At 31.4% G+C, this 14,385-nt stretch overlaps 1 protein-coding gene across 3 annotated transcripts in view; it reads right to left on the minus strand.

The window, feature by feature from the left end:
- LOC101047868 (sperm-associated antigen 16 protein) overlaps positions 1-14,385 on the minus strand; it is an 832,481-nt gene that overhangs the window by 265,617 nt on the left and 552,479 nt on the right. For all 3 annotated transcript variants that reach the window (XM_074399064.1, XM_074399065.1, XM_074399066.1), the window contains exon 6: positions 4,732-4,858. In XM_074399064.1, coding sequence (XP_074255165.1) covers positions 4,732-4,858 — 127 coding nt within the window. The remainder of the gene's footprint in view (positions 1-4,731; positions 4,859-14,385) is intronic.

Below are 14,385 nucleotides of genomic sequence, written 5' to 3' on the forward strand. Positions count from 1 at the left end.
TCTGCCAAAAGTCCTTCCATCCCTGAGTTGAAACACACAAACTTTCTCCAGGCTGTATTCTGGACAGTCACAGGGCTTGCCTTGTTTACTTTCTCTCTCTCAGGTATTACTGTTTTTTTATTGCCAAATATTATATGCCTGAAAACCCTTGTTTCCTGTATGTACACACATTTTTATTTCTTTCAGTCATTTCAGATTAGGAATAAGTCTGGTTAGTTCAGGTTAGGAATAAATCTGGTTGGTCTCTGTTACTTCGTCTTGGCTGGAACTGATCTCTATAGATTTATATCATTTTAAATACAAAAATTCTGAGGCTCTGAAATATTTGAAAATTTTGTCAAGATCATTTTGCTACTAAGTAGTGGAGAAAAATATCAAAATTTGGTCTTCCAATTTCTAAATGAATGTCTCTCCATTACACTACACTGCTTCTATTAGAGGGAATTAACTCCAAATTGCCTTTTGAATAAAAAATGATGAACTGTAGTCTTTTCTAGGAGAAACTGATAAATCAAATTTGAACCAAAGATTTTAGAATTATCATGTCGTATCAAAAAACCGGAGGGGGGTCTGATATATTTTGCACTTTGAATGGAGTCATATTTTCATCTCATTTTAGCATTTGTATTGTGGTTCTGATTGTGGAGACTATAACGTTGGGAAACCGCTCATTTTAATGATCTGATACTGATAAGCTTTCTATTGGAAAGTCCCCATCTGGCTCAAACTTCAACTTCTGCATTTTCTTAGGACTTAGGATGTGACTTCTTTGCAAATTTACTGGAATTAGTTTTACAAAGGAGAGCAAAATATTGCTAAACTACATAAACATGGTGAAATGAGAGATGTGGAAAAGTATGTGTATAAATTCTCACAGTTCGTTTTTATTACTTTCACTATGCAATTCCATTTAACATTTTCTGAAACAGCAATAAATTTTTGAATGATAAAACATATGGCATTTTGAGTATGCCAAGACAGAGATACTATTTAGGTAGCATTATATTACCAGGAGGCTCGCTGTTTAATAAGAATGGAGCATTTATCCCTTTACAAATACTTGGGTTATAAATATATACTACTATATGTATGTATCTATAAACACAGATAATCTGCATTTTTCACAAGCAATGTCTTTGATAATAAAACATTATGTAAATAATGCTCTGCCACACACAACTTTTTTTAAACGCATGAGAGGCTGATTTTTTACAGCAATGGAAAAAGCTAAACTCTAAGTGGTGATTCATATATCTTTATATCTTTCAATTGAAAATATGTATGTATATATCATATTACATATATCCTTACTGATTAACTATTTAAGCAATTTTAATATTACATAAAAATGAAGTTTTAATCCCTGTTTCTTTTACTATTTGTGTATTAATATTTATGTTTCCCCTAGAAACCTTCTACAATGGCACACAGCCTCAGGCATCTTTCTTATGCACCAATATATTGACTATTTTCTCTCATACCTGAAATGAATAAGTTGACCTCTCAGACTCCTTCAGCACTAGGATAAAATGTGGTAGATGACTATGCTAAGAGTTCTTTATTACAGAATATCACTGTCCCTTTGAATATCATTATCCACATTAGAGCACTGAAAGGCAAATGTCTTCTTCATTATTTCCATCAGGAGAAACAGGTCATGTGCTTAAAGTCTAAAAGATGCTGAAAATGTGATTAAACTGAAGGGTCTGAATTATAGTCTATACTCTTTTTCTCCACCTTTGATTTTCCAACATTTTTGCCAAAACTACAGTTTAAAAATAATACTCTGTGGTAATCTCTATTTTAAGATAGATAAGGTATTGTTTATTAGTACAGATATACTTTTATAAATCCAAAATACAAATATTTACTTATGTGGTTCATAAATAATGAGACAATTTTGTTATACATGAAAATTTGAAATCTAAGATTATAGATAACAGTTTCAGCCTTTTTAATGACCTCTCCCTTCCAAATTATTTCTATACTGTGTTGGATTTGCAGTGATTAAAAAATCCCTTATTCATAAAGATCAGTCATTTCATAAGAAAACAGCTCTTTTTAAACAATATGCCTCGTAATCTTGAGATGCCCTTAAATTTAAGTGATCCAGAGACACTAAATATTATTAGCAACTTTTGTTTGTGTAATGCCACTTAAAGTATTTAATACGCTCACATTTCTTATATGAATTATCTCAGACAGGATGCTATTTATAATTCCACGTGTTACATAATAGTATGATGACATTACCTGTGTGTTTTCAATAGTCCAAGAGCACGGCAGAGACAGCCAAGCATTGCCTGGCCTCACATTATGTATGCTGTGGCAAATAACGCACTAGGTATATATCACTGCACAATTTAATTTCGCCACAGAGTTTTGACTAGAAAACACAGTAAGGCATAACTTAACTATGTGAATCCTCAATCAATGTCCATTATTGACAATAGCATCAATTATACTCTTGCTTTTTTGGAAAATGATTATATCATATAGGCTTATATTGGCTTGCCACTGAAATAAAGGTATATTCAAATGAACGTGTATTTTGAGATTACTAAATCAGATTTGATTTTATTCTCATTTTTCATGATACAATTTTGTTATACTTCTCTTTTAAATGATTTTTTTTCCTGAATAAACGCCAATTAGAAGAAACCTATGTGCCCCATCCTTATTTCAATTTTGTTTTGCTCTTGATTTGCACTCTACTCTCTTGAGATGAACATTATTTCTGGTACTTAACTTTGTGATTTTTACTTCTTTCTTCATTCTCTCATTAGACTTTACGTTTGCTTTCCCTATTTTCTTCAACTTCTGATATATTTCAACCTTTTTAAAATGAAGAGTCATTGAGGACTTGTCCCGTACGGAAGCACAGATTCCTCATTATTCAATGAGAAAATCTTTATGACCGTAGTTTCTCACACACATAGAACTAAAATTAATTATGGCAGGTTCCTTAAAGAAATAGTCAAAGGATGGGAAGGTCAGGTTGAAATCACATTCCTTCAGACTGATAAAGTGTTTTCATTAATAGAGTCACTCGTTTATACATGTTGTCTTTGATGCTTTTTGCTTTTTCACTGCTGATTCTTATATTTTTATTAATATTAGTGTATTACCAAGTATATTTCAGTCATGGAGAAAAGAAAATAGGTTTACTGTATCAAGGACCTTAAAATCACACTGAGCTGTATAACAGAAGATAGGTACTGATATTTATTTAAAGTCTTGTTTATCTGACCATACAAATAACTTTTGGGCTGGATGACAAGGATGGTAAAGAACAAGTGGCAACACAGTTAATGACAATAAATTATATGGCTATTAATTGTATGGTATTTCAAAGCACCTTTTAACTTCTACTATTAGGAGGTACAGCCAAAAGTTTTGAAATTTCAGAGTTCAAAATTCAAAGACATGAATACTTGAATACTAGCTGAGGATAACAAGATGGGATTTAAGGATGTGCAATGTTTATGAAAACCAAGTGAAAGCTGTAAAGCTCCTTTAGAGCTATGGTGTCAATGTAGATTTTACATGTCAAAAACTATAAATTTAACTTTAATAGGCTTTTGCAGTATAAAATGAAATTCCCATAGTTGGGACTTTTATTTTGAAACATTTTTAAAGAAGCCATTGTTACTAGGTGCTTCATATGCCAATCTGTAATGGCAATATAACTTAAAGTTTGTTAAGAAGACAAACTTACCATTTTCTAAATTGCAGATATATAATGACAATATTATGAAACCAGTCCCAAGAAAAACACAGTTATCTTCTGGGTCTAGAATTACTCCTGGCATATTCATACTTTCTGGACTAAAGAATAATATGGACTATCTTAACAAATAAAATATTTCTTCATATTTATTCCTTACTTCCTTATCTAAAATCAAAGTTTTTGCTATCTCCACAACTTTGATTTACCACAAATAATGCTCAAAGATTCAAAATATTCTCAAAACTTAAAATAGTTTAAAACATGTATCATACTAGCAAAGAAAAAATATATTATTCAATAACACATATACATTATTTAGTAAACTCTATCATTAAAGATGCAGATACAACTGTATTTTTAACTTTACAAATGTACAAATGGAATTCTTGTGTTTCATAAAATCAGTGGCTACACTATTCCTCATCAGCAAGGATAAAATATTGTATCTAATTGCTAATGTTTATATCACTGTATAATAAAAGCTAAATATAATAACACTGTAGAATGAAGAGCACATAATTGCAACAATAAGATAAATATTTACTTCAAATTAATCATAAAATCCAGACAGTATAGGGTAACTTATTAAATTTTTAACACTAAATTATTACATTAAAAATGTTTCAAGTTCATTTTTGCTAATCTTTTGTTCTCTACTCCCAGCTATTTTGCCTTTAGAAAATCCAATTTGCTTACCTTGGATGGTGATTCTGAGGAATGTAGGCTCAAACAATTTGCATGGCACTGCTAACAAACCTGTTACCTAGATTCATACATATTATCTCCTCTATTATTTCTGACTTTAAATATATGATGAATATAATGCTTTCATATGACACACTATATATAATGTTAAAATATAACATAATGTAATACATTGTAATATAATGTTAAGAACAGAAATTTACATAGAAATATATACATTGAAGCAGAAACAAAATAGTTTCAAAACAAATATTGTTATTAGCTTAGTCAGAAACTTTAGATAAAAATGATCCTACCTGATGAATCAAAATTCACCTCATTGCCAGGACTTGGACCTATATCTATGGACACAATTGGTAACAGCTTCCGAAAGTCCCATAGCTTTGTAACCCCACAGGCATCACAGGATGCTATCATGTGACCCTTCAAAATATAAAATAAACAAAAATAAAATGACTCTAACACACACACACACACACACACACACACACACACACACACCCTACATATATACAAATATTTTTAGTAACCTACAGACAAAATGTAAGTGTTACAATTTTATTACAGCCATAAGATTACATTCCTCTCAACTAAAAAAGTAGTTGTTAATAACTTTATTTTGGACACAAAATTATTTAAAATGATATTCTTAATATATGAAATCCTACACTAAGTTTTTGGAGAAAACGTTTCAGGCAAGCATGTTCATTTTAACTACTTTAGAAGATGTAACAAAACAAAAACATATGCACTCATAATTTGTCTATATATACATATATCACATGTCATATATATGATATATGTAACACTTAAAAACCGTGAATGTGGGAAAATTATATGCACATTTCAGCTTTTATGCTTACAATTAGTTAGCATTCATAATTTATACCTCAAATAGAGAAAAAAATAAAAACAGAAGTAGGAAGCACACTGGACACAATGAGAGAAGAATATCGTCATAGCAGGTGGAATGACAGGGAACACATGATGCTGATGGGAATAAAATGGTACCTATTGTAGTCTGCTAGTCAAAATTCTCAAGAAACACAGTTGGGCTTGTTTTGGTAACATGTAGTGGAACAAGGAAGAAGGTAATTGGATAAAAGGGATAGAAAATGGAAGGACGGATGGATTGAAGTGACATGACAATAGAAGGTGGGGAAAGATACTTTTCCAGCATAGTAGCAGCAGCCCAGACTCATCAGTTCGGAGCCCAGGGTCTGTCTACATGCCTCCTGCTGGTCTCTCAGGAAATGTTTATTGAGCATCTACTTTATGACAGGAAATGGGGATATGTTGGTGAATAAATGGGGTTTCTATTCCCCAACAACTCATAGTCTTCGCTCATTCTCATCATTCTGATCATTTAATTTCTTCGTCCACTCACAAATTGAATGAGTATTGGTCACATTAAAATGATCAATGATGTTTATAATACATCAATATACTGTTTCTAATCTGATGTACAGTTTCCCTTTCAGCTGCAGTTCAAATCTTTTAATGTCAACTTAAAAACCAACCTCTCATTTTTTCCCTACGATTTTTAAAATGTTAAATAACTTAATTATCATATGATTTTCCTTATCATTTTGAATTAGCTCACATATTTTCTCTTACTCCTGAATTCTTTCTGTAAAATAAAAGTACATCCTGTTTTACAGTTTAAGCGGATTCATCGTTTTTCTCTAAATACACCAGTAAGGCAATGAATGCAATTAGTTTCAAAATTCTATAACTGTTGCCACTGGAACAGTAATACAACAGCCTTGTCCCAATCTAATAAATAAGATGCTTAATCTTTTTTATGACTTAAAAGGAACATGGCGAACTTGGACTGTCCTCAAATATGTAAACATGTATTATAAGAATTGTGAGGAATCAGTGAATTTCATTTCAGAAAAGGAAAGAACAGTTCTCAGTATTAGCATGGAATATTAATGTTAGAAATTAGAGAGAATTCCTTCCAAATACAAGGGCTTTCAATTATCTTATAGAAGTCAGAGAATGGAAATTTATTTCAATTTGGGAAACAGAGTAGATAGGTTTTCATCAGAATTTAATTTGTATGCACCTGTCACTGCAGGTGATGGACTTGATGTTCTTTTTTTTTGTCTGGAGTCTGTGAATTAAAAAAGATCGTAAAGTATATTTTATCTCACTGAATATTAAAATTTGAGGAAGTATACTTAAAATAAAAAATAGTTTCATGTTTTTTATTGGTTGAAAATAAATAGGTAGTTTTGATATTTTTTCATTTAATACTTAAAATTTTATTGCTGTCAGATGATCAAGCTCAATAGTTTGATAATATGAAATTAAGTCAATATTTATTAAATGCTTTTAATGATCCAGGTACTGTGCTAAATGCTTCATTAATAAACTAGTACATAACAAATTTAAGCAAGTTTGAATAACTAACATCCTTTAGAGTTTTCCCATTGCCTTAGAAACTTAAAAGCCATGATAAAGTATGCATTATGGTAAAATGAATATAATAATGTTTTAAGTAATAAATTTATGTTCAGATTTAATAACTGAAAGATACTTGGTAATGGAAGAACAGCTTAGCTATATATCTAGTTAGCTAGTGAGGCAGACATATTGCCTATTACAGTGTCTGGAGCACAGGAGAGCTCAAAAAAATATTTGTTGAGCTGATAGATGAGTAATGCTTCCTCAAAGCTTACCTAAAAGTTTTATTTTGGTCCAGTCCTTCCAAAGCAGTCTTGAGGTAAATTTTAATTCTAACCTTGATGGTTGTGAATCACTTACAAGACAGAAAGCAATAGAAGAGACAGAGAATCTAGAACAGATACTTAGAATATTCTAATGTTCTGTACCCTTGTTATTTCTCTCATTTCAAGAAAATTGGCGGGCCTTCTGTCAATCTCCTTCCTTGAGACAGAAGAAACTAGAATGTTGTTCATACAAACTGTGTAGTGTGAGTTTTGAGGGATGTAGACATAAAGAGATGTGGGAAGGAGATTAGTTGACAATCTGGGAAAAATCATTTTATATACAATTTATGACAGTCAAGCTACAGGTAGGCATTTAACCTAAATTAATAAATACTTCCAAGAAATTTTTTTTTTAAAGATAGGTAAGATTTCATTGGCAATCTCAATGAGAGTCAAGACTCAAGAGGTTTGGAATCTCTAAAATGCAATTCTGGTTGTCATTGATAGTAGCACTACTGATCCTGAGGACGGGAACGTACTGAAGGTGGATGTGCAAAAAGCTCTCAAAGAGTTCAGATTGAGATCTATGATTGTTTTTGTAACACTGAATCTCCAGCACCCAGTATAGTTCTTACTACATGTTAGGCATTTGATCTTTGAATAAACAATCGAATGAATGAATATAAAGGGAATAAAGAGTAATCAATGTTGACTCTGTGATTTAAAATAATTCATTTTAAAAATACAGAAATATTAACTGAGTTGAAGCTCAAATAAACTGTTTTGCGGTCACAAAACTCAAATGAGTTAAATAATACCAGTAGAATTTAGCAAAGTAAACAAAGGGCACAGTTGAGATGAAAATAAATAGTCATCACTCCTAATTGCCTCCCACCACCAAATTAAAGATCCTATAATAAAAAAACCATATAGACATGAAGTTAATAATAAATTAGAGAGTAGAGGAACATAAGATCAATCTAGCTTCATCTAGGCTGCTGCTAATTTATCAGAGAAAAATTTAGTAATATGTATCAAGGATCACAAAAATGTTCAAACTTTTGAAACTTCTAACATTACTTCTGAACTTTGTTATAAATTAAAGAAAAGTATATTATGAAAAAACTAATGTAGCATTATTTATAATTAATAGAAACAGGTAAAATTTGTAATAATAATCTAATAGGGAAGAAATAAACCTTAGGCTATTGTGGATTCAGAAACCTGCTTGAGGTAACTTGTACACAAACTTGGAATCAGCAGCTGCAGAAAGACAAGCAGACTGAACTATTATCTCTCTGCACAGAGGTTCCAAACATTTATATATGGTAAAACAAAGAAAGAAAAGAAGAAAACTGGAATGCTAATGAGGCCATTAATAATTTAAATAATTAAAATACTATTTTATAAACCAATACTATTCCTTAATACAAATATATCTGATGGCTTTGTATAATTTTTTTAAACAAATGTTTCAAACTTGGGCATTATCATAACTTTTAGGATTACAGGGCTATTTCTCTGATAGGTTAAGAAATATTATATAGTAATATAATTTTATATGAAAGTCCCTATGTATTTATATTGCATCTCTAGAATAAATAGGATATTTATGTATTTTGGAAGACTCAGGTCCAATTTGATTATACTTTGAGACTTCATCCTGATGAATCAGCTAAGTAGTTTCTTGGTTCAATTTGCTGGGTTTTATATACATATATATTACATATATAATTATATTTTTCTTTGGAAAGTTGATTTACTGAATAATAAAAACATTTTAGGACCAGGACATTGCTTCCTTTCTACAATGGTTCCTCAAGGCTGAACAATAGGATATATATAACACGCTCCTTTCAAAGTGTTATACTGCATACTATAAAAATTAAATGAATGATATTACATCGACTATGTATATGTGAGAACGCTGTAAACACTAAGTAAAAGAACTTTGTTTTGTTAGCAGTACATTCTAGTGACCTAGAATTAAATATAGTTCAGGTTCATTAGATAATTGTAGAATGAGTAAATGAATACCTTAGATAAATAATTATAAAGTTGTTAAAATAACAATTACAGACCCAATGTAAAACATGGAAAAATTTATGCCAAATTGTGGTTACATTAATTAAAAGTATATAATATACATGTACAATGATTAAATGGGGAGTTATATTTATCATTTATGAAAAAACTATTTTGCATTTTTATAATCCTTTAATACTTTAAATGTAAATAATACAAATAATTAAATTCCTCAAAGATAAGTTATATATTTTTCAAATATCATTGACAAACATATTACTATATATTTCATGATATTTTAATTTATTTTACTTCACTTTTTAATTTTATTTTTGAGATAGAGTCTTGTTCCGTTGCCCAGGGTAGAGTGCAGTTCGATATTATAATCTCAAACTCCTGGGCTCAGGTGATCCTGAGTAGCTGAGACTACAGATGTTTATCAAAACCCCAAGCTAATTTCTAAATTTTTTTAGAGGCAGGGTCTTGCTATGTTGCTCAGGCCAGTCTCAAATTTGTGGCCTCATGCGATCCTCCCACCTTGGCCTGCCAAAGTGCTAAGATTACAAGCATGAGCCACTGTGCCCAGTCTCATGAGACTTTAAAATATGTCAATGCTATAAGTACTGATACTGGGAATAAGAGGGTGTTTGCATGGAAAGCTCTCAAAGAAGTTTCCATTTAGATCTGGAGCTCTTTCTGTAACAATGAATCTCTAGCACTCAGCATAGTTCCTGCAATCTGTTAGGTATTTGATTTTAAATCATGAATTGAACTAATAAATATAAAGAAAATAGAGAGTATTCAATATTGATTGTATGTCATTTAAAAGGATTTTTTTCAAAAACAGAAATTTAAATGAACTAAAACTCAGAAAAAAATGTTTTTGTGATCGTAAGACTCAAAACATACATTTGTATAATACTTTCTAGATTACCTTATAACGTATCTACAAATAATGTCACAGCTGATTCTCACAACTACGTGATGAGTCAAACTATGATTCTACCTCATAATATAAAACTAAATATATTCTAGAAGAATTAAATAACTTATGGAAGGACTCCGGGTCAAGAGGATCTTAAAACACAATGACAAAATGAGGCAATGAGAAACCAGCAATAGCTAACACTAATTGGGTAATTACTTTGTGTCACTCAGGGTTCCAAGCATTTGTATACACATACATATATGTAACAGGAAATTTAAAAAAAGACCCAAAAATATGATGGAATAGGTAATGGTCTCCATTTTATGGATGAGGAAATTGAACCACAGAAACCTTAATTAACTTGCCTACAGTTCCCAAAGTTAAAAAAGAAATAGCCAGGATATAAAGTTGTTTGGCTCTATAGTCACTAAGCTTTACTATGTCTCAAAGACAGAGTGGGGCTAAAAATGACTTTTAAAAGTATAAATCTTTGAAGCGTGTGATAACAGGATAATAGGCATACTATACACTAAGTAAAAACAGAATAGAAACACAAAATAGAGAATAAGGATGAAAACATAGGCTTTCAGCTTTGGGTTTGGAAACAGACTGGTCATTCAGCTTATATGGGATAATAACAAAGACTGAAAGAGCTTTGTGTCAGATGGAAGATAAACATCAACTTACTGCTAAAACCATGGCTGGTGTAAGATTTCCTGACAAAATGAAGCTGACAAAAGTTGTCGGCCAACACTGTTTGAAGCCACAATTTTTGTGAATCTATACGTTTAAAGACTCTAGACTTAATACACAGTTTCACAACCTGGACCTGTACCAAGCAGCACACTCAGCAACTAAATCTTTGGTTTCAAAACCAAAGGACAGGTTTCCTCTATCATAAATGTAAAGCCTATCCTAGGACCCCCTGGAGCTAGTGGCCTGGGAGGCATGGGACAAAGGAGATAGCTACAATACTGAAAGTTATGGAAGTGGAAGCATAAAGAAAGAGCAAGAGGGCCGGGCACGGTGGCTCAAGCCTGTAATCCCAGCACTTTGGGAGGCCGAGGCGGGTGGATCACGAGGTCAAGAGATCGAGACCATCCTGGTCAACATGTTGAAACCCCGTCTCTACCAAAAATACAAAAAATTAGCTGGGCGTGGTGGCACGTGCCTGTAATCCCAGCTACTCAGGAGGCTGAGGCAGGAGAATGGCCTGAACCCAGGAGGCGGAGGTTGTGGTGAGCTGAGATCGCGCCATTGCACTCCAGCCTGGGTAACAAGAGCGAAACTCCGTCTCAAAAAAAAAAAAAAAAAAAAGAAAAAGAAAGAGCAAGAGAAAATAAAGGGAGTTGAAACAGAGAATCAGACTTTTACTTACTCAAAAGAAGCTACCAAAAATTTTCCATAACATGCAAAGAGATCAAAAGCTAATACAGTCAGTAATTGGAAAATAAAATTGACGATGTGTATAGATTAAAATTATGAAAGACTGAAAAATATTTTAAAGCATGAGTTTCAAAGATTTGAATAAAGAGGTAATACTCATTAAAAAAAAGAAAGAAATAAATGAAACAAACACAGTCTAAAATGCCTTGAGAAAACCAAGAGAATTAAAATGTTAGTCACTGAAAAAACAGCTCTATAGATAGGACATATCCTACTCTAGACAAATTTGAAAAGAAAGTTAGTGGAGTGGAGTATTACAATCTGGAAAATTTAGCTAGACTGTTGACATAGAGATTAAAAGATAAAAGCATGTAAACCATTAAGAGACTTGAGGGTGGGGGGTTATGTATTCTAATATATGTTCTATAAGCAATATAAAAAAAGATAATGTAAAGACAGTCAACAGCTGCATCTAAAGGTGTAACAGCTGAAACTTTTCCAGAATTGAAGAAAAATATGACATCAAGACCAATATTGCACTACAAATTGAGCATAATACATAAAAATAAAACCACAACTAAACACAGTGTAATAAAAAATGTGGGATACTATGGACAAAAAGAAATTTACAAGTGGAAATTTACAGATAAACTATTTAAAAGATTTTAAAGACATTTCAGTTGATTTTAAAGTAGATATTGGAACCAGTAGGATAATGTCCTCATTGTACTGGGGGAAAGACCTCAACCTAAAATTGTATGCTTATTTAAACGTCACTTCAGATTGAATGCATTTTCATTTGATGACTAAAAATGTGGTTAAATTTAAATATCTTATGGAAAGAAGTATTAATGTTTATATTTCACTGTAAAAGAGGAAAATCCTAAATATAGTATGGGTCAAAATATATAATGGTGAACACAAATATTTAAAAATTCTGTGATTTTTAATCAAAGTTAACTGTTGACTATAAAAGACAAAATGCTGAATCCAAACCCTAACTCTAATCCTAACCCTAACCTAATCTAAATCTTATCCTATTTAAACAAAATTCAGGAAATAAGTTAAAAAGAAGCAAATACCACAAGATTAACAGAAAATATAAGTTATGGCGATACCAATCCAGAAATCTCTCTCTCTCTCTCACATACATGCACACACACACACACACACACACACACACACACACACAAATGGGATATACTTAACAACTAAAAGTAAGAACTAAAATGGCTTAAAAAAAAAAAACAATACAACTATGTTCAACTTACAAGAGAAACGTTAAAAACAAGCAGAAACAATAACAAAATTCCCCAAATATTCAAGGGTGAAAATAAACGAATAAAATTATTAAATACCAATTTCTAAGAAGCTGATTGAATAATGTCAGTGTCAGAAAAAACAACTACAGTAAAAAAAAACTTACTAGGGTCTATTACTAAAGAATAATAAAGGGAATACTCAAGCCACAAGGTGTAACTAATAAATTTATATGTAAAGTCAAATGAAGTTTTAAAATATTTAAAAAGTTATCATGAGTATAAAAATAAATTATTATTTTCCCAAATGGTGGGGAAGATTATAATGCAAGTCCATCAGAATGATACATAATGCAAAAAAAATGAAATCTATACATTTAATCATTCCTTCAAAAAATAAAGCTTGATCTAAAACAGAAATCGGTATTTACCAAATATATAAAATAATCAAGTATGTGTGAAGTATGTGATAAGCCACAAAATAAGTTTGAAGAAATGACAAAAAAAGTGTTATAATAGCCACATTTTATTACAATGATGCAATTAGAAACTAAAAATTACACCAAAGCTTTAAAATAAAGTTCGGAAGCTAAAAGAAAAAAACCACACACAATGTAAATTACAAGTTTGGAATTGGTGACAAACAAAAATACAAGGAAACTCTGCCAAAATATGTAAAGAGATTTATTCTGAGTCCATGTAAGTCATAACGTGCTGGGGAAACACAGTCTCAGAAATTTTTTAAAAGTGTGCCCAAAACAATCAGGTTCAGGTCAGTTTTATACATTTCAGGGAGACAGAAATTTCAGGTAAAATAATAAATCAGTACATGGGAGATGTACATTGGTTTGGCCCAAGATGGCAGGAAATCTTCAAGTAGGGGCTTACAACTCATAGGTGGGTTTTCTGATTCTTTAGTTGGCAGTTGGTTGAAAGAGTTCAGCTTTGTCTAAATACTTGGAGTCAGTAGAAACTAATGCTTAGGTTAAGATAAAGGTTCTGTTAGTTGTCATGTGATGCCATGCTAACATCATGTTGGAAAGTAAGCCACAGCATACTGGGTCAAAAAAGCCCTGTTTAACAAGATGTTATGGCTTGTAGACTTGTTTTACCCAGGCTGTTAGAAAGGAATTTGAGCAGGAAGAAAAGCTCAGAGTTCAGTGCTCAGAATTAATCCAGATGAAGGAATTTTTATTACATATGTTGAGGGAAGCTGAAGCTGTCATTAATGAAAAGTTATAATTTCAGATGCATATTATAAAAACAGAAAATTAAAATAAATATACTAAAATTCAATTGAAGATGTTCTGTTCTGCAGAAGAAATAGAAAAGGTAGAAATAATATATGTTGGAGGAGAAGCAAAATTAAAAAAAGTTGTAAAAATAATAAAAAGGGATAACATCAACAGAATCAAAAGCTGATATTTGAAAAGAATATATAAACAGAAAAATTGAAAGGTTTGTCAAAAACAGACAAAAATAATCACCAAGATTAAAGTCATAATTAAGCACCATCAGGGAAAAGGGGATAATTAAAAACAGGGTAGAGATTAAAGAAATCACACCAAATGCTATGAAGGACTTAATTGTGAATTATTCAGCAAAATGGCATTTCCAGGACAAAATAAATTTAGAAATCAACTGGCTATAAACTTTGAAAAAAACTGTCTGAAA

Source organism: Saimiri boliviensis, chromosome 5 (assembly GCF_048565385.1).
Source record: "Saimiri boliviensis isolate mSaiBol1 chromosome 5, mSaiBol1.pri, whole genome shotgun sequence".
NCBI classification, from domain to species: Eukaryota; Metazoa; Chordata; class Mammalia; order Primates; family Cebidae; genus Saimiri; species Saimiri boliviensis.